Source organism: Callospermophilus lateralis, chromosome 8, assembly GCF_048772815.1.
Source record: "Callospermophilus lateralis isolate mCalLat2 chromosome 8, mCalLat2.hap1, whole genome shotgun sequence".
Lineage (NCBI taxonomy): Eukaryota > Metazoa > Chordata > Mammalia > Rodentia > Sciuridae > Callospermophilus > Callospermophilus lateralis.
This window is the reverse complement of record NC_135312.1, coordinates 19,273,381-19,294,289: the sequence shown is the minus strand read 5'-3', so window position 1 is coordinate 19,294,289 and position 20,909 is coordinate 19,273,381. Positions and strand designations below refer to the sequence as shown.

The following is a 20,909-nucleotide window of genomic DNA, read 5'->3' as shown; positions in this document are numbered from 1 at the left end:
CAAAGAGATAGGAGACACATCAAACACAGCAGCAGCATTTCAGATGTGGAATAGAGGGCCAGGGACAACCTTGGCCGCTGGGCTGAGTTCGCTGTCAGACAGTCTCAAACAGACCTGCTCAGGGGAGCTACCTGGAGCACGGAAAGTATCTAGATAGGGTGCTCCAGGAAAAAAAGAAAGAAAGAAAACCTTTTTTGTTTTCTCCTGACACAGTAAGGAAACCTAAAAATATTCTGCATTCAAATTTTAATAGGATACACTCTGTTGAGTGAATGGCCCAGTAATTGACGATGTTAGCCTAAAATAAAACTGCTTGACAAGTGGATATGTTTTGTGTTCTGCAGCATATTTGAAAATGGGAGACCTGTACTACTATGGCCACCAAAACCAGTCACAAGACCTGGAATTGTCTGTGCAGATGTACGCCCAGGCCGCGCTGGAGGGAGACTCCCAGGTAAAAACCGCGGAGCCTTCTCTGAAGGCCCGGAGACCTAGCAGTCTTCTCTGTGTACTTCCACAGCATGGTTTGGTCTTTGTCCATGCACGTTCACACGTCCTTCAGACAACTCCACGAGGACCTGGGGAACCTTGATTGAGCGCCTACTGTGTTCCCCAAGCAATCCTATGGAGCTGAAGATTTTATACCTATGTCATAGTTAGAGACACAGCAAGGTAATGAATGAATTGTTCCAGGCCAGATAATCAGTCAGAGCCTAAACCTGGGTCTCTGGCTCCAATCCTGAGGGGTTTTCTACTGAATTCTGTCAAAATAACTCACAGACAGAAACTCAAGGATCTAGAAGAGTGGCTGTTCCAGGATGTGCTTTCCATGTGCGATTGAGCTCAATGCTTAAGAGACAGGACTTTTTCTCAATGACTTTTATTTGAAGCTTCTTATTTTAAAATAACTTTAGGCTTATATAAAAGTTGCAAAAGAGATTCAGAGCACCACCATAAACCTCCACCCAACTTCTTTTAACGTTAACATCCATCCAGTGGCCACAATGCCACTGTCAATATCCGTACCCACCCTTCAGACTATTTGGATTTCACGTTTGTCCACTGATACCCTTTCTCTGTTCTAGGATTCAGTGCAAGGTCCCACATTACACCTAGCTGCTTTCTCATCTTTCATTCTCATCAAGTGGTTGAACATTTTTGAGCCTGTTTTTTCATGAACCCGCTGAGGTTGAGTGTTTGGGGCAGGAACGGTAGAGATGTCACGTGTCCTTGGCGCGTCACGTCGAGGCTGTGTGGTGTCAGTGACTCCCTGGTGAGGTTAAGCGTCTCTGGTTTCTGTTGGGTTTCTCCACTGTAAAGTTAACGTTGTTTCATTTCTAATTTATAAATATCTTGGGGAGATAGTTTGAGACTATGCAGATATCCTGCTTGTCCTCAAAATTTTGGCCTATGAATTTTAATAGATGGTGCCTGCAACCACTATTAGGACTAATGATAGTTCTCACTTGCCTCGTTCTCTCTCCGTTTGCTAATTGGGATCTCCCTGAGGATCTCAGGGCAGGTTTTTTGCAGTGGAAACTGGAATAGTTTCCGACTATGCTCCGGAGTCTGATCACAGAGCGGAAGTTGGAGACTCATCCTCGCCTTGGCTTCCCCCACCCTTCTTTTTTCTTAGTGGGGATATTACCTGGGAGGGGTTGGTCCCCAGGTTAAGATCCTACATCTCTCCACTCACAGCTGCTTGTGTATGGGGAGTCACTAAATCTCTGAGACTCCATTTCTCGTCTGTGGACTGGGAAGATAACAGCATCCCCTCCTTGGAGGTGAGGATTAAGTGAGGTGCTGAGCCCCAACACCCAGGATGCTAACTTGAGCGTGATCTGCTATTTCTTCTGGAATGAAGTAGAAGCTTCTGCTACAGGGATTTGTATAGAAACAAACTCCCTTAGATGATGTCGGCCGTCATTTTAAATGAAGCCTGGCTAATTTGGTTTTCATTTTTGATGATCACTTTTTTAGGAAGACAATGATACAAAAACAATAAGGGATAACGTATAAAGAAAAAAAAATAAAAAGATCCTTCATTACACAGCAGAGGCTTTTTCTTCTTCATGTCCTTGTGTCACTTCTGGTCCCTGCTCACTGGCACATGACCTGCAAGGTGACCTCTAGTGTGCGTGCCACTCGGACCGCCCTGTGGTTTACTTAGTCTCTGCTCGCTGCTCTCAGTGGCCCCACATTGTGCTGAGCTGCAGGGCTTTCCCAGCTGCCGGGCGCTGCTGCTTGCCGTCGCTAGCTCGTCCACTGATTCAGCCCATCTGTGTCCCGTCCCGCCACGTCTGAGGCAATGCTTAGTGGCAGGGCACAAGGTGAAAATCAACCTCCTGCCTTTGTGGGGCTCAGAGTCGACCCAGGAAGATGTGGAGGCTCCTTGCCAGGGGGCAGCAGCCACACTAATGCTGCCCTGAGCACTTTTGTGTCTTTTCACTTGAATAATTTAGTTACATTCTGAGACGGCATTACCAAGGCACACGGTCCCAGTGCCTCTACGGCTCTGCGATGGCGCCCCTCCAAGCTGCTTTCTGAAGCCATTTTCTGATGGATGCCTCGCCTGAAATCCTGTCGGCCCTGGACGATTGGGTTTTGCAAATGGGACAACTGCAAATTAATGCTTCCTTGTCGTTTTGAATGGCATGTATTTAATGATTAGTGAGGACAGACACCTTTACCTGTACTTGCTGATGGTCGTTTGGTCTTCACGTCTTAGGTGAATTCTCTATTCTTAGTCTTTATCTACTGGAGTCTTCATACTTTTTTTTTTCTTCAAGCCATAATTAGTTCTTTATTTATTTGCTTAGTAGATAATGAACCTTAAAGCTATTACATTGCATACAAATATTCCCCAGACTATTTTACCACTTATTCTCATAATATGTTTCCACTGATTAGAAGAACCTTTAAAATGTTACAAAGTCATTTTTCTGCTAATACCTCAAGTTTTAAAAGTATCTTCTTTTCAAAGAGAAGAGAATATCCTGTGCTCTGCTGCTGCTGCTGCTGCTATGTGTGTGTGTGTGTGTGTGTGTGTGTGTGTGTGTGTGTGTCTACGTCTTGAAGATACTTAACATTTAAATCCATTTAGAGGTTATTTGACAACATGGTGGAGGTTAGAGAACCTGGACCCCACCATCTGCTTATATTTGAATCTCAGCTCTGCCACTTTCCAGCTGTGGGATCAAGGGCAAGTTCTTTAACCTTTCTGTGCCTCAGCTTCCCAGGCTGTAAAACAGAGGATAGTAGTGTCATCTCGACTCCTTGTTGTGAGGATTAAGTGAATGTATACAAAAGAGTGAGGCCTCGCATACAGCAAGCACTCAGAAAATGTAACTATTTTATGTCATCATGGTGGCCATGCAGGACGCTCTCCAGAGTCCTGGTTGTACGACTTGGTAGTCCGTGATTTTCATTTAGATTGTGGTCTTGGCAGCTGAAGGGCAAGACAGAGGGAGGACGGGAGCCATTCAAACATGACCGTGGATTCCTCAAAAGGCCACAGTCCAGCTCCATTTGAAAGGCTCCTTGTGGTGAGCCCCACTCATGTTTGCTGGCTTTGTGGTCTGGCCGCATGCTCAGCTCATGATGGCCAATGACCTCCAGCTGGCATCTCGCACCCATCTTGTGGGACCCATTTCCACCGTCGGGCTCCTGAACCAGGATCTGCACAGTCCATTAAGGTGGGCCCACCCTGAGGGTCAAGAATAAGGTACCAAAGAAGAGGCCGGGGAAACGTACATGCGGAGGTCTGTGCCAACAGAAATCATGAGGTTTTCCACGCTGACCCAGGAGAGCTGAGGCAAGTGCCATCTGTGACTCTGACACGCTTGACCTGAGAATGTCAGTCACAGGTAGCGTGCAGCCACAGAAATATTTTCTCAGATTTGATGGTGACCGAGGCCACCGTCCGTGATGGACATCGCCTCCGACGTGGTGCTCTGGTTTTGCAGTGCGTTCTGTTTTGAGAGCGTGAACAGGAAAGGACAGACCTCCCGGTTGACTGGCTGCTGAGCAGATGGGACGCAGCATCCTTTGAAAGCCTCCCGGTTCTCTTGCAAATAAATTTCTGAGATGCATATATTTAGGGAAACAATTCATCAATGAAGATGACTAAACCATCTGGCTATAGGGGCTGGGAAAAAATATGTAGAGGTTTTAAAAGTTTACACGCTGATGAAGGGTGTGTGTCTGGGTTTTATTACGAGGAGCTGATGGGTCTGGTTTGTGCCTTACCTTTAGGGATTTTTTAACCTGGCCCTGCTAATTGAGGAAGGTGCTATCATCCCACACCATATTTTGGATTTCCTGGAAATTGACCCATCACTCCATTCTAGTAACATCTCCATTCTCCAGGAACTATACGAACGGTGAGTTCAGAGATGCCTTTATGCCATGGCAGCTGGGGGACCCAAGGAGGTGGGAGTTGTTTCTTGATTCAATTCTTATGTGATGTCAATTGTTAGAGAAAGGGCCCAGGATTTGCTTCTAGTAGTGAACAGTTAGCCAAAGCCACGTGTCTTCCTTTTCCAGTCTCTGAGGCTCATGATATACAATGTGCTTGATCTGAAGTTCAAGTGCTGACCAAGGTTTTCCATGACAGTGGAAAAAAAAAAAAAAAAGCCACACATCTGATTCTGAAAGATAGGGAGGCCTTCCTGCCTCTGGACTTTGGACAGACACTTGGACAGAAATGCTGTTCTAACAGGCCCCATGCTCCTCCGTGTGATCCTTCATAACGAAGGGTGCAGGTGACCTTTTCCTCAGATTTCTGCGAGGATCTCAGAAATCCAGGTGAGGCGCAGAGTACTGAAGTGCCTTTGCTCCCGCGCCCCTCACTGCGAGTGTGCTCGCGTGTGCAAGAGCAGAGGCGTGCAGGTGTGAGCTCTGGAGAGGCCGGTTGTGGGAAGGGCCACCAAGTCGCCCACCTGACGGGGGCCTGGCTTTGTTGGCAGGTGCTGGAGCCACAGCAGCGAGGAGTCCTTCAGCCCCTGCTCCCTGGCCTGGGGGTACCTCCACCTGCGGCTTATCTGGGGCGCTGTCCTGCACTCTGCCCTGGTAGGTACCGTCCCCGCAGCCCTGCCCTGTGGCCCCTGCCTGGGTCAGTCATCTGAGGCGTGCTTCTGGTGTCTGCAGATCTACTTTCTGGGAACCTTCCTGCTGTCCGTGGTGATCGCTGGGACAGTGCAGCACTTCCGGGATGTCTCAGGTAAAGCCTTCTCAAAGCCACCGCGTGGGGCGGGGTGGGGGGGGGCACTCCCTCCCCACACTCTCACGGTGCCATGGCCCGTCTTCAGCTTGGGCATGCACAGCACGGGGACCCCCAGGAGCGTGTCATACTCCCTGGCTGCCAGGAGGTCACAAAACTAATAGATTTTTCAAAGTAAGGATTTAAAAAAAAAGCTAAAGAAATGGAACCAAAATATCCTCTCCTGTTGAAAATACATCGTCTAGCAAAATTGTACCTCTGCAAACCCAGCTCAAAAGCCCCTCCTGCACTAAGCCTTCCCTTTCGTTCCAGTCCAATAAGCAAAGGCGTGAGGAGACAAGCAAATACACAGCTCACAAACCTCCCCAACCACGGGGACGTGGAGGGAGGGGCCGAGGAGGACGTCACCTAGCTGTGTTTCCACTGAATCACTGTTACTTTTCTGAGCCAGGACGAGTTGAGTTGGTAGTTAGGGGAGCGGTGTCCCAGTCACTTCTATTTGGGCTTAAAGTCCAGACTTGGCTACTCATTAGCTGTGTGACTTCTGGTGAGTTACTTAACCTAACTGATCTCCCAATTTCTCATTCATCTAATACTTACTACTTCCAGAGAGATAAAATATGAAAAAGAAAAGTGAACCGAGAAGATGCCCTAATAGTAATATAAAGGGAAATGTTTATAATAAAATATTATTCATTTCCATATGTAAAATTTTAGCCTCGTGCTTCTGAATTTTAATGGGTGCAAGAATCCTGCAGGAATAATATTAAATGCAGATTCTGCAGTGGGTGTGGGGAGGGGCTGAATGCACCACACTACTGGAAAGACACGCGTAGTTCAAAGCCTGCTCTTTCATTCTCTGGCATCCATGGCCCTCTGGATAAGTGTGAGCCACTCATTCTCCCCTGTTGCGCTGTAGGCTGAGTTGGGGGACCCACCCTGTCCTGCCAAGCAGCTCCCACCTCCCAGGTACTCAAACCTACAGATGCCTCTTGGTGAGAACTCCAGCTTCCCGCCATCTTGGATGGTTCCAGAAGGACATGGTGACTCACAAAGGCCAACAGCGACATTCACAAATGAGTCTATTAGGGTGAGAAAGGCCCTGGAGCCTGGCCTAGCCATTATTTGTGTAGCAAACAATGAACAGCAAAAGGAACAAAGCCCCTCCTGTCCCTGGTGAGACCCCCTTGTGGCTGCTGTCCCTGATCACCTCCCTGCTTTGCCTGAGGAGTCACAGGAGCCCTTCCAGGCCCTCCCAGGCTGGCTGCCTCCTCCACTGCTGGGCCATAAGTCACCCCAACGCACATTCTCTCCCCCAACACATTTGTCGCCAGGTAGAAGACATTTATTTTGCATCTTGTCTGTTTTCCATTTCAAATTATCTTTGTCATTTTGACTCCGTGGAAATATTGTGCTGATGATTACGAATGTGGCTCCATCAGAGGTGTCGAAATCGTCTTTATGATTCCGTGCCAGCTGGTGGCCATGAAAATTCATGGGCGGCGGGAATTGCTGCCGTCAGAGGCAGCCCCTCTCCCATCTCCGGTCCCTCCTGGCCCTGCCAGCGTCTTCTCGCTTCTTTCACATATTTTCCTGTTTGTTTTTTTTTTCCCAACTCTTTCGTTTGCCTCTTCTGGCACTTGCTTCCTTTCCTCTTGACCAACCAAGAGAAGATCTTGAAAACCATTTCACTCTTTGCCCTTCATTAGACAGATGAGGAAACTGAGGCCCAAGAGGTGAAATAGCTTCCCAAAGACCAAAAAAAAAAAAAAAAAGTGAGAGAAATGTAGGGCCACAGACTGGCCGACAATTTTTCAGAATCACAATACTTTAGAACAATGATTATTGACTGTCTTGAACCCACTGTTCCCTCACACAAGGATATTCTGGAACACTTTTCCACTTGAAGTGAAATCCTGATAATTAACCTACACCAATAGAATGCCACAACAGGAATATAAAGAAAGCCAAAGAAATCAATTCTAACAAAATAACCTTTTCCGTATGTAAATTCTAGCTCCTTAGTTTTATGTGCATAGGAATCTCAAAAGGATTGTATTAAAGGCAGGTTCTGATTCGGGGGTCTGGGGGTGTTTCTAACCTGCTCCAGGGCAATGCCCACATGGCTGTTGCACAGCCTGGACTTTGGCCAGTAAGGGTGGAAGTCAAAGGAAAAAATCTCTCATTTACAGAAGGGGGCCCCACAGGGGCACCTGCCACCCTGACAGAAGTCACATCTGGAGTGAGGGCCTGGGTACCTTCCTGCCGTGACTTGCACTTACGCTAAGTGCAAACATGTCAGTCGTTGTGAAATAGGGAGGTTCTTCATCAGCACAGCAGAGCAGGTGATCTTGGGGGTGATGTGGCAGGTGACAGAGACACAGGAGGGAGGAGGGGCAGCTGCTGGGCTGATAGGGGCCAAAGCTTCTGCTGCTAGTGTCTCTCCAGGGAGTTGATGGCACCCAAGGGCCCAGGACCTGCCCCACGGGAGGGGAGGACAGCAGCGGGGGCTGGCCAAAGCCGTAGGGTGGGGACGGGGGGTAAGCACAGTGCTGAACCTGTGACAGCAGAAGGCTCAGGACTGCTCAGGACTGCTGCCAGAAGACAGCCATTTTTGTCATGATTTGCCTTTTTTCCAGTTAATTGTTTTCAAAAATTAACAATTCATCCATGGAGGCTCTCGCCGTCCATTCTGCGTCCAGCTCCGACCCCCTTCACTCTCCTGCTGGGGTTGCCAGCTCTGGGATATACAGCCAGCACACCACAGCCTTTGTCATATGGAACTGTCCTGCGTTCAGAAGGCTGGTGGTGCAGGCAGCAGTGAGCAGCCCCTGCCCTGTGAGGATCAGGCTGAGGTTCTGGGCGAGGGAGGGAGCCTCTTGCACCTCAGGTTCCTCTTCTGTCAAACAGCACGCAGAGCAGTGCACCTGCCGCCTGTCCTAGCTAAGAGGACCAAGTCTGGCGACATGGTACATGGTTCTGAGGATTCCACCGACAGTGGCTGGGAGCCCCCGGGAATGTCCCCCAGGTGTTTCACCTGTGATTGAAGCGTGCTGAACCAGGTAGCGCCTGCACTTCAGGAGTTTGGTTGGCCTCAGTAGCAGAGCCTTGCCGGAGCTGCATGCTTTTTTCTGTGCTGTGTGACTCTTTCTAAAATATAAGGTTCTTTTTTTAAGGCACTGAAACAGAGGCACTGGCTCATCCATCAAGAGCAGCAAGAGGCACTCCACAAACACTGCACTCCAAGGCCCCTTCAAGGGACCTCCCTGACGTCCGGCTTCCATTCCCCCGAGCTCTCTCTTTCCAGAGGCTAAGGGCTCACAGAGTAGTGCAAAGGTCCCTGTTTTGGACAGCCCAAGGGGCACTTGATTACCCTTGGCCTAAGCGCAAAACACACATGGCTCGAGGCCTACGCTGTCCCTCTCGGTCCCTTGGATGGGTCACCTGGCAGCTCCAGTCCTTGCTGAAGTCTGGCCCCATCAGCCTTTGCTCTGAGTCTTGCTGCAGATTGCTGCAGGGACCAGGAGAGGGCCTGCTGCAGTCCAGCCACAGACAGGCCCAGCCCCTTTCCAGACTCCAGAAAGCTCTTCTCCCTGCCTGGCTTCCTCTCAAAAGCACTCTCCCTCTTCCTCCCTGTCAAGGACGCCAAGCATAATTGCCCTAATGGAGCAGGCTTTAAAAATCAAAACAAAAACATCCCAAAGTGAAGTATGTCTAGAGCCTTGTTCACCTCTGCCTGCCCCAAACCTCCCCCCAAGCAAAAGACCTGGAGCCCGCGGGCTGCTCTAAGGAAGGCAAAGGGATGGCAGAGGGATAAAATAGGAACCACCTTTCAAAGACAGACTCCTGCCTCCTTATAGGCCATTGAGAGTCCCCATCCAAGGCATCCAGAATCTGAAAGGCTCCAGAATCGGAAGCTTCTTGAGCACCGACATAACGCCCCAAAGGGAAAGTTCCACATGCGCCTTCTGTGATGGGTTGCAGTCAAAACACAGGTGCCCTGAAAATATCCTATATGATGACCTTCAGGCTGTGAACAGGGTTTTACGAACATACAGGAATTTCATCCTTAGACTTGAGCCACACCCCAAGATATGTCACGTATGTGCAAGTATTCCAAGATCCAAAAAGATCTGCAGTCTGAAACACTTCCACTTTTGAGCATTTCTGATAAGGGATACCCAGCCTGTAATAGCAGCATAAACTTTATGGATCCACCAGCTCCGAGGTACCACCAGGAACCTAAGGCCAGGCCAGCCCGGTTGGTGCCTTTCTCATGTAAGCCAACGCTTCCTATCCAGCCAAGTGGTTAGCCTGCTGTTCTCTGAGTTCAGATGAGCCAGGTACAGTGGTGCACACCTATAATTCCAGTGGCTCGGGAAGCTGAGGCAGGAGGATCACAAGTTCAAAACCAGCCTCAGCAACTTAGCAAGACCCTAAGGAACTTAGCAAAACTGTATCTCAAAATTAAAAAAAAAAAAAAATGTAAACAGCTGGGGATGTGGCTCAGTCAGTGGTTAAGCGCCCCTGAGCTCAATCCCCAATACCAAAAAAATAAAAAAGAGTAAACTAATATAAGCAAGATTAACTAAGCCTTTCCCTACTCTTTTCCTGTTAATGATATTTGCTACTTAAAGTAAAATGCCACAACCTGGTGCCCATGAGAAAAGCAGAAGCCTGAGCTGGGGAGACTTCATGGTGAGGTTCCGCAAAGGCTGCCCCACCTTGGTACCCCACAGCACCTCCACTCGGAAGAAAGGTTTCAGTGCTCTTGATGGATGAGCCAGTGCCTTTGTTTCAGTACTTTAAAAAAAAAGAACCTTATATTTTAGGTGACCAATGATCTTACACCTGCACAGGGCCCTGCTGAGCCCACGGCCAAGTAAAGTAGCCAAATCTTAGCGTAAGATTTCAAGCTCCTCTCCCTTGCACCTCCTCTTGGGAAGGTTCTGCCATTTCAGAGTTAACCCACCGTGTTCCCCTGTATTCTTTTACATCCACATCTGGTCAGCTGGCCTGCAGATGTTTTTCTAACAATGTTCTACAACAGGGGTTAACAATCTTTTTTCCATAAAGGGTCAGTTAAGAAATATTTTTAGCTTTCAGGGGTGTCCCTGTCACAGCTCAATCCTGCCACTAGCGCTCAGAAGAAGCCATTCCAGCTAAGTTTCTGATAAAACTTTCCCATGGACACATTTGCATTTCATATATTTTTCCCATGTCACAAAATATTCCTCTTCTTTGAATTTTCGCTCACCCGTTTAAAAATGTAAAAACCATTTTTAGACCCAGAGCCATACAAAAGCAGGCAACAGCTGCCTGTGGCCATGGCTGCAGTGGGGCCAGCTCCTGATTATTCTCACTAATGTGCAGGAAATGGTCCCCCGGGCAGTCAGTCATCCACAAATCACTTCTATTTGGCTCTGGAATATACTCTGAAATTTTTTAAACAGCACGCTTATTTTCCTGGTTGCCTTGACTCCAAGTCCAGTAATGAAATTAGCACACATTCCAGGTGGGCAGAGACAAAGGGGCCACTTTACAATTGGGATGGGTTATGGGGGGGCTCATGTAGCTACTGCAGACCCCCACAGAGGGGAGCGAGGCCCCTAACTCCACGGTAATAAACTGACTGTGGAAGCACCAGCGTTTCTTTTGTGCTCTTACCAGAAGGTGGTAAATGGTGGCCGAGTTGATTAGGCGTTCCTTCTACATTTACACATTGGCATTTTTTGCTTTAATTGGAAAACTGATTGCTGATTTATCTTGTTACCATGGTGATTTACACATTCCCTGAGTTAAAAATACTTGCTTTAGTGCCGAGTTAACTTCCTCAGAGATCATCAGGCAGGTTGGTCCTAGGGTCAGAGGGGGTCTGGCACCATCTGCTCACAGCCCCTGATTCACAGGTGGGGAAAGCCAGGCCCACAATATTCAAGCACCTTAGAGGGAAACATCTGCCATTCTGTACCTATGCTAAGGTCACCTATTATTAGCTAGTGGCAGATAAATGAGACTTGCCCAGACCAGGTCTCCTGACTGCAGCGAAATGGTCTTTACATCTCATCACCAGATTGCAGTCACTACAGCACCAGCCAGAGTGATGGTTTTAATGACCCTAGAAACGTCACGGCATTCTACAACACCCTGGGGTCCCCCTGCCACTGTCGTATTCTTTCAGGACATCTCTGCATCCACAGAGGCTGCAGCTATTGGGAAGGGAGCCAGGGAGAAGCCCTTACAGAAGTCCTGTACAGAGCCAGGAGCTCAGGGGACCCTTCCTCACCCTCCTCCTTGGGAGATGACCATAGCTACTTGGGCATGGACTCTTGAAGGGTTTTATCTAGATTGTCAGTATGTGGTGACATCTTTTTAAAATCTACACATTTCAGGGTGGACATTCGGGAAACTTTAGAAGTGTTTCTACTTACTAAAACCTGCACAAGACTAAAAAATTATTGATGAGCTTCATTAATATCACTGCTTAAAGGCAAACTGTTGTGTGCATTGTCTCAGGCTATTGAGGTCTCAAAAAAAAGGAGGGGGGAGGGTAGGCATCCCAGAAAGAAATGCACCAGCTCTTATCAGTCCTGGAAGCCACGCACCTGAAATCAAGACATCTTAATACACTGGCCTGGTGACCAGGTCTTAGTCATAGCATGTGCCAGGCACTGTTCCAGGCATTCTATAAGCATTAAATCATTCAGCCCTGAAAAAGCTCCAGGAGTTAGGACTGCTGTCATGTGGGGTTGGCAGTGGCGGGTAGGTAACTTGTCCAAGGTCATACAGCTGTTAGAGGGCAGAGCAGACAGGTTCCAGGGCCCACAGTCTTAATGGGGGGCTCTTCTTGGGTTCAGCACCTAAGGCAGGTTTATCAGGCCCAACACCGTTGACATTTGGTTTGGATGGCCTCTGTCCACTATCTGCTAGCCGTACCACCCCACCCCAGGTGTATGACCACCAAAAATGTCTCCAGGCATTGTCAGCTGTCCTCTCAGGGTAGAGTCACTGTCATTTAGAAACTTCTGACACCAAGTATAAACCATAAGCTTCGCTAGGACTGGTAGAGGCCCAGCCTCCTCAGGATTGCAGACTGCTAAGTCATTAGACCCAAGCCTTACGCACAGGAATTTAAATAACGAGCTTTGAGTTTGGCACACCATCCAAACGGAATAAGAGTGTGAGTCAAACGACCCCCCCTTTCTCATTGCTTGCTATGATGCATGACTGGCACTGCGTCCACATCATGGTGGGGCTGGAACATGGACCAGAAGCCCTGTGGCCTGTAAGTTCTGGCATAAATGCAGTAACTTAGACTCCCAGGCCGTCAGAACCATCAGAGATCTTTGCGCATCCATTCCAGTCTACCATTTTACAACAGAGGACACCAAAGTCCCAAGAACCTAGGGAATGACTCCAAGGTTGCCTTCAGCTTAGTGTCAGCGGCACTGGGCTAGAAGCATCTCCCGGGCTTGCTAGAGTCTGGGTGTGGTTGGGTGTCCTAAAGGTTCTGTCCTGAATATTCAGCCCTGTTGTGCATGTGTCTCTGCAGCCAGCGGTTCTCCTCCAGCACCAGCCCGGGCTCCCTCGGGTCCCACCTCGTCCACTGCAACTCCAGCTGTGTCTTCTGCTGCCGACACCTCTGACCAGGACCAGTCCACAGTCACTAATAACCCAGAGCCACGTGGGTGAACCGTGCACTCCAGGTCTCTCCACTTGAGCAATGATCCCTTCGACAGCCGGTATTGGGAGGCTAGGGCCAGAGCATTACCCTGATAAACACCTTAAAAATCTTGTCCACTGTATGCAAATTTTGCACTTGGTGTGGTTTTTTAAAAAAACTTAAATTATAAGGAAGTACCCAGAGCAGACAGTGGTCATACCAAAAGTTCTCAAAGAAATCCAAGGAACATCTTGGTCACAGGGACATCTGGGGAGGTTCACTGGACCCTATAAACTTCTGTTCTCGTGATCATGTATTTGGGGAGTCCCAGTTTTGCTTGTGGCTCATCTGGATTCTTTGACACAGAGAGGCATTTTGAAGAGTCTTCGTCCTTTGTTCATTCTCTTTTATCAGAGAACAGAAAACTGACTTTTGCACAAGGTAGATAATGTTTCAGTGCCCATGTTTGCCGGAGCCTGCTCCTCAAAGTCCAATTTAATCTTTGACTTCCAAAACCCAGGGGTTATAAGGCACCTTGAAAGAACTAGTTTATGGCTGGAAGTGCAGGGAAGATAATGGCTTTGTAAATTGGTTTACATTTTTCTCCTTGAATTTTTCTAGGGTCGTAGTGCTTCCAAACCACTTGATGACATTGTTGGATATCTTTTATGTTTCAATTGCAATCCATAAAATATCATCCAGAAAATTCTTAGTATTTAAGTGTAGTCTTCTCCATGAATTACCCATTAGAATAGACCGGCCGCAACGGAATATGCAGAAACCAAGCCTGTAGCTCATAGTCTCATCCCCACCCCTGATGCCTGCCTGAGTCTGTATAGGGGTGTGCGTGGGTGTGTGTGTGTGTGTGTGTGTGTGTGTGTGTAAGAGGGCAAGGAAGAGCAGAGTGTCGTTATACTGTATGCTGCTAAGGTAGTAAAAATAAATCAGTAATGCAATATTGTGGGGTTAAACTACTCTTTGCACTACTTTATTTACAGTAGTAAATAAAATTATTTTTATACAATCAACTACTGGAAAGTGCCCTTTCTTTTATAGTTTCTGCGGTTATCATACAAAGTGCTAAGTTCATGCATTCTCCCTGAGTGGGATTAAAAAAAAGAGAGAAGAAAGAAAAAGTCCTCCTTATGAGAGATTATTTCTGGTAACCCATTGACATTTGTGGATCCAAAGGTGGCAGGAAACTCCTTTCCAGGAACCCTGAGCTCAAGGTCTGGCCCCGTGATGTTTGCAGTGTCACATATTGTTCAGGGACCTCTGGCTGCTCTGAGGCTGGGCTTTATGTTAATCTAGGTTAAGCCTGCAGTTGGCCCTGTTTCTGCCGTGTTAATTGCACGTGTTAATTTACAAAGGTTGCCTTTGAGATTTGCAGAAGAGCCAGACTTTGGAGTCTAGCTGTCCGGAGTGCAAATTCCGGTTCTGAAACCTTCTGGCTCAGTAACCTTGGGCAATGGTTACTCTCTGGGCCACGGATTCTTGTACTATAAAATGGGAGTAGGAGTATCTTATCACCTCTTGGGCTTCACATGAGGCTTAACAGAGATCATGTGTGTACCCTGAACATGGTTGGTTGTTATATTTGTTAGAAAAAGAAATCTCAGGGGCCAGAGAGTGGGCTCTTTGCCCTGCTCAGAACCACTCTTCAGGGCAAACACACCACTCCCCAGCTGCTGGGAACCTAGGTTGCTCGCTGGGCACCTCCCTTAGCTGTGAGATCTGCCAGGGGTACGGCCTTGCAAGAGCAGCCCGTGGCTGATACAGGAGTTTTTCAGTCTCAGCGCGATTGACACTTGGGACGAGTGGCTCTGTGTTGTAGGACAGGATGTTAAGCAGCATCCTGCCCTCAACCCACTCTAGGCCAGTAGCACATGCTCCCCTCTTCACTCACTCCTTCCTCCTTCCCCAGTTGTGACAGCCAAGAGTGTCTCCAGACACTGGGAGTAAGATCATACCGTCTCCCTTCATGAGAATGATTCCTATGGGAAAACTGTCCTGTGCCTCAATTCAAAACAACTCCAGAACTCTATCTCACTGAACCCCAACTTCTCATTGTGCCCATTTGTACCCTCCTCACTTACAGGGTTTCCCCACAGTCCTCCCACCCAACTCTGTACTCCAGTTTCCAAGAAACCCAAGGGCATTCATTTGGGAGGGCTTCCGTAGCAAAGCCCTACTTACTGAGGGGCTCGAACAACAGAAATTTACTTTATCACACTTCTGGGGGACAGAAGTCCGAGGTCAAGGTGTTGGCAGGAGTGGTTCTTCCTCCGTCCTCTCCCTGGCTTGCAGATGGTCTTCTTTGGTGACTTCATATGGTCTTCCCTGCGTGGGCCTGAATCCCTTCTAATAACGAATAGATCCTTCCCCAGTCCCGTTGGATTGGGGTCCAGACACTGGACCTCATTTTACCTTCATCACTTCTCTAAAGACTCCATCTCCAAATACCGTCACATTCTAAGGGACTGGGGACAATCGGCCTGTTGTCCCACCTAGAACAACAGGAGAGGATGGTTCAAGTGCAGACCGTGGATGCATGGAGCCAGCCTGGCCTGCTCCAGTTGTCCACTGGAGGCTGGAAATGCCAGCAGAGCTCCAGGGCCAGCCACCTCTGTGAAGCTGGAGGACTAATTGTCAATTCAGACTCCACTTACACTTCCGTTCTCTGGGGACCCCTCAAGATTGAAATTTCTGGGTCTAACCCACACCTTCTCTTGCCTTGGCCATCCCCTTCTCTCCTAAGTTCTAGACTCAGTTCCCCAAAGCTGGTGTCCCAGTGGCTGGAGTAAAAACCTGCCCAGAAAACCCAGCGCAGAGTGGGTGGAAAGGAAAGAGGGAACGGAAAGGCCAGGTAGGTTCAAAGGTGACATTAGGTTACTGCCCTATTGTCCCTCCACTCCATGCATTCTTAAACCAGAGGCTGTGGGCCAGTCCATCTGGAAACAAATCTAACCCATAGATATGATTTTTGGGGGGGGCCCACCTGGTAATTTTTAAAGTTTTAATTAGTTGCCAATATGTTATAATCCATCGTTTGAAGTTCTCCTTAAAAATGTAAAGGTGTGAAAAACCTGGGCCTTTGCTACTGGGTGGCAAGAAGTAGGTGAGGCTGAAGAGATCCTTCCCTTTTGGATAGAGTCGGTGCTTTCTGGCTTGCGCCAGGCCCCACCACTTCCTGTTGCCTTACGCCTAGGCCACTTATGCCCTTCATGCAAGCATTTCAAGTTACAGCCCATGGACTTCCTTCTCTTCCAAGTCATGACTTCGTTTCAGCAAGTCTCAGAGAGACCTCCAGATTCATGGATTGTCTGAACGCTGCCAGTCCTCGGAGAGCTGGAGAAGTGGTGGTCTTCCCTTCCACTCTTTGGGAGAGGAAGATGCCAAGATGTGGGTCATTCAGAATCTTGATAAAGTTTTCAACAAAGTTTCAGGACAAAACATCTGTTTAAAGTGATCAATAGCAAGGTGAGTGGTGCGCTGAAATCCCAGTGACTTGGAGGCTGAGGCAGGAGGAGCACAAGTTTGAGGCCCACCTGAGGGATTTAGCAAGTCCTTGTCTCACAGTACAAAAGGACTGGGGATGTACTCAGTGGTAAGGCACCCACAAGATAAATATAAATAAACAATAGTCTTTTCCTACACCAGCAATAACTTGATTAGAAAATGAAATATTAAGCAATATTAAATGTAAATAAGGTTTCGTCTACAATTATAAAGGGTCTAGTAATTAAACAATGAACTCAGAGCTTTACCAAGAAAATCTTTAAATCCTACTACAGGACATGGAAGATATAAACAAAATAATATACCATGTTCATAGATAGAATAACAACGTACAAGTCTGTATACAATTTCCTCAGAATTCACTCATAAATTTATGGGTCTCCCAACCAAAGTCCTGATTTGGTGAATATGTGAGGAATTGACAAAGTGATTTTTGAATTTATATAAAAGAATAGAAGTCCATAGACAGCAATGTAAAGTTTGAAGGAAAATGAGAGGAAGGAATTGTCCTGCCACACATTGTTATAGTACAAAGTCACAGTAACAGAAACAGCAGGGCAGTAGAGAAGCCTAGACAAAGATTAAGGGAAAGGGGTATAGAACCTAGGAGCAGATGGGAATTTTTTACAATAAAGTGGAATCACAAATTAATTGGGGGTAAGAAGGATATTTAGCATATAGTTAGCAAATTGGCCAATTACATTTTGAAAATTAAGATTGAAATTCTCTCTCTTGTTATAGATATAAAGGGCTAGTGGATAAAAACATAGCTGTGATGGTAGAACTACAAGGCTAGTTGTAGAGAATTTAAGAGAATATTTTATGCATTTTTAAGTGAGAAAAGAATTTCCTAAACAATATGCAAATATAAGTAGAGCTCCCTTCTTTGTAAATGAGGGATTTCTATTCAAGAAAGAACCCAACAGCGTCGGTGGGTAGGTGACTGAGGCATCTCTACAAAACATCCAACAAAGAACAGACAAAGACTGCTCATCAATCAGCTGTGCAGCAAGTGGAAAACCCAGGAGAAAAGACGATTCCAAGCACATGGTTGAGCAATTCACAGAAAGACACCATGACTTAAAGAGGATGAAGGACTGCTTCACCTAACTTGAAGTCAAGGAAGTAAATATTAAAATCAAAAGAGCAGTTCACGCCCACCGTATCATAGAAATACAGAGAACACGTTAAGAATAAGTGGACACAGAACCTCATATGCCTCACGGGTTGTGCAGAAACTACCTAAGGAGGGTGTCATGACCTGGGAGGCCCAGCCCCAAACAGACCTCTCAGTCTGCACAGACCCACTAAGAGATCCGTGTAGGGAGGATGACATCCCAGCATTTGAGAGGGCAAGGAGACGGAGTCACCTGGGCCCCTGAGGCCCAGGGGTAAGTGATGCACCAGGCAGAAAGTGAGAGACCATATTTATAAAAACCGAGATATTAAAAATTTGCTGGCAGTGAAAAAAGTGAGAAACTGAATTAAATAAGTCAGTATGATCTGTTTAAAGACCAAACCCTGAAAGAATACCAAATGCGTTTGTGTACACACACATACTCGTACCCGCACAGATTCATTTGTATGTATATGTTATGGTTTAGATGTGAGGTGTCCCCCAAAAGCTCACGTGAGACAATGTAAGAAGGTTCAGAGGAGAAATGGTTGGGTTGTGAGAGCCTTGACCCAATCAGTACATTAACCCCCTGATGGAATTAACTGAGTGGTAACCGAAGGCAGGTGGGGTGTGGCTGGAGGAGGTGGGCATTGGGCTTAGCTTTAGGGTATATATTTGTATCTGCAAGGTGGAGACTTCTCTCTCTGCCTTCTGATCATCATGTGAGCTGCTTCCCTCCACCACACTCTCCCACCATGATGCCCTGCCTCACCTCAAGCCCTAAGGAATGGAGCCAGCCTTCTGTGAACTAAGACCTCTGAAACTGTGAGTCCTCAAATAAAATTTTCCTCCTCTACATTTGTGCTTTTTCAGTCATGGCAGTGACAAAGCTAACACAGTATGTCTATACAACACACATATACACGTATGCACACCCACATATGCGCACACACACACGCACATGCTTTTCTCTTCAGCACACACACAAGCTGTAAACCTGGGTTCCTTAACCTCAGAGCTATTGGGCTGGACCATTTTTGGTTGTGGGAAGCTACCCTGAGCATCACGGAATGCTTAGCAACATCCCTGGCCCCTCTCTGCTAAGTACTAGTAGCACCCCCTAAATTGTGACAACCAAAAAAAATCTCCAGGCATTGCCAAATGTCCCCTGGAGTGGGACTGGGGGAAGCAAAATTGCCCTGGTTCAGAACCACAGACCTAAATCGCATGTCAAACTGAGAGTGTTAGTGAGCTAACCAAGTGCTACTGAGCCCAGGTTTGGAGGCTCATCCCACAGAAAAATCAGTGTCTGAGAGACGAATGTTGGGAGGAAAAAAAGGCTTTATTTAATGGCCCAAGAGTGGAGAAGAGGGAGCTTTGCTCACAAATCAGCTTCTCGGTTCCAGAAGGTTGAAGGGTCACAGATACAGGAGAGGGATGATGAGGGAGAGGGAGAGGGTGATAACGGGAGGAATATTCACGTTCCTCCAGGAACTCAAGCGCCAGCTCTTGTCCTTCCTGTCATGGACACGATTCTGGGCATGATGACTGGCAGGTGTTTCAACCGTAAAGCAGGGAGAGAGACTCTGCAGGTCTAAGTCATGTTTACCCCACGTCACCGTTTTGGATAAAACTATCTCAAATGATCAACGTGTCTGCATGCAGTGCTGAGCAGGGTCTGACACGGGTCAGGGCAGCAGAGAAGAAAAGACACACGGGAAGCCCAGTCTCCCATGCTGTGTCAGTCACCATCGGGCAGCCTGGCTATCCTGGGAAGCCACAGACTCTCTGGCCTTTGGACTTTCCCTGTGACTTTAGCAGAGTGAGGAAGCCTTTGTTTCTCCCAAATGAGTTATGCTGAAGAGTTCTTCACAGGATGCAAAAGCTGTCGTGTCAGGAAGATGGTGCTTGATGAGCCAACAGACAGGCAGAGAACAATCTGGTGAGAAAAGATCAGATCTGATGAGCTTAACTGGACTTGGTACTCAGAAAAATCCAAAAAGCAAGCCTTTGAAAATGGGTAGTATTTTTGTTATGGACGAGATGTTTATGTCTCCCCACCCTGTTCATATGTTGAAGCCTCACCTCCAACGGGATGGGACTTAGAATCAGGGCCTCTGGGAGGTAATTAGGGTTAGATGAGGTCATGAGGGTGGCGCCTCACCATGAGATCAGCGCCCTTGGAAGAGGAGACACAAGAGGCCACACAAGCTCACAAGATGGCAGCCACCTAAGGTCCCACCGACAGAACTTTAGAGTAACACCCACCTTGACCTGGGACTGCCCAGCCTCTGCTACTGTGAGAAAGACATTCCTGCTGTTGTAAAATCCCAGTCTGTGGTGTGTTGCTCTTAGAGGCTGAGCATATAATATAGTTGTCCAAGAGTGATGTATTATTAAAAGGCACAGTGAATAAGAAAGTGAGATGCCTTTATCAACAAGAGGCATGAAGATCAGTATATGAAGAAAATTTCATATATATACATACATACACATATACACAATGAAAAATGTCTGAAGCAAAACCTGATATAAATTAGAACAGAGAGACAAATCTGTGGTTATAGTTGGAGGCTCTAATACATTTCTCTCAGCAATAGAACGAACTAAAAGCAGTAAGTATACAGAAGATCTCAGTGACACTATCAACCCCCTTAATCAAATTAACATTTATGAAATACTATGCCCCAAAATTATAAAATAAACATTCTTTGTAAAGGCACAAGAATGATCACCAAGGTAGACCCTATCCAGACCCGTAAAGCAAGCCTTACTATGTTTCAAAATATAGAGATCTTACAGAATACGTTATCTGACAACAGTGAAAATACATTAGAAATAACAAAACCAAAACCACTACAATAAAGAACTCACTGCTAAACAATCCACTGAACAAAGAAGAAATCACAAAGGGAAAGAAAAAAATATTTTTAACTAAATGATAATAAAAACAACATATCAATATTTGTGGGACTTTATAACATGAACGTTTATAACAAAGTTAGGTAGATCTCTAACCAGTGGTCTTCCAGGCCATGAGGAAAAAGATGGAACCACACTTGAAGTAAGCTGAAGGAAAGAAATAATAAAGAGAAGAAATCTGTAAAATTAAAACCAGAAAATCAATGAAACCAAATATTGGTTCTTTGGGGAGAAAATCGAATTTGATAAAACTCTTAGTAGAAAAGACACAAAATTACCAGTAGCAGGAATAAAAGGAAGACATTGTTACAAATCGTACAGACATTAAAAGGGTAATAAGAGAACATTATGGAAACTTGATGCCAATAATTTTGACAAATTAGATAAAATGGAAAATTTCTTGAAAGACATAAAACTGCTAAAGTTAACTTAAGAATAGGTAATTTGAAAAGTCTACAGGTTTAAGG

At 46.7% G+C, this 20,909-nt stretch overlaps 1 protein-coding gene across 3 annotated transcripts in view; it reads left to right on the top strand.

The window, feature by feature from the left end:
• Sel1l3 (SEL1L family member 3) overlaps positions 1 to 13,894 on the top strand; it is a 97,708-nt gene extending 83,814 nt beyond the window's left edge. Inside the window, exons 20-24 of one of the 3 annotated variants that reach the window (XM_076864728.2) lie at positions 345 to 454; positions 4,255 to 4,382; positions 4,968 to 5,070; positions 5,149 to 5,221; positions 12,774 to 13,894. In XM_076864728.2, the coding sequence (XP_076720843.2) occupies positions 345 to 454; positions 4,255 to 4,382; positions 4,968 to 5,070; positions 5,149 to 5,221; positions 12,774 to 12,913 (554 nt within the window). In that variant the 3' untranslated portion in view covers positions 12,914 to 13,894. Of the gene's footprint in view, positions 1 to 344; positions 455 to 4,254; positions 4,383 to 4,545; positions 4,620 to 4,967; positions 5,071 to 5,148; positions 5,222 to 5,533; positions 5,867 to 12,773 lie in introns of those variants that run through there. The other 2 variants (XM_076864729.2, XM_076864730.2) reach the window with 2 other exon arrangements.
• Positions 13,895 to 20,909: the final 7,015 nt, after the last annotated feature.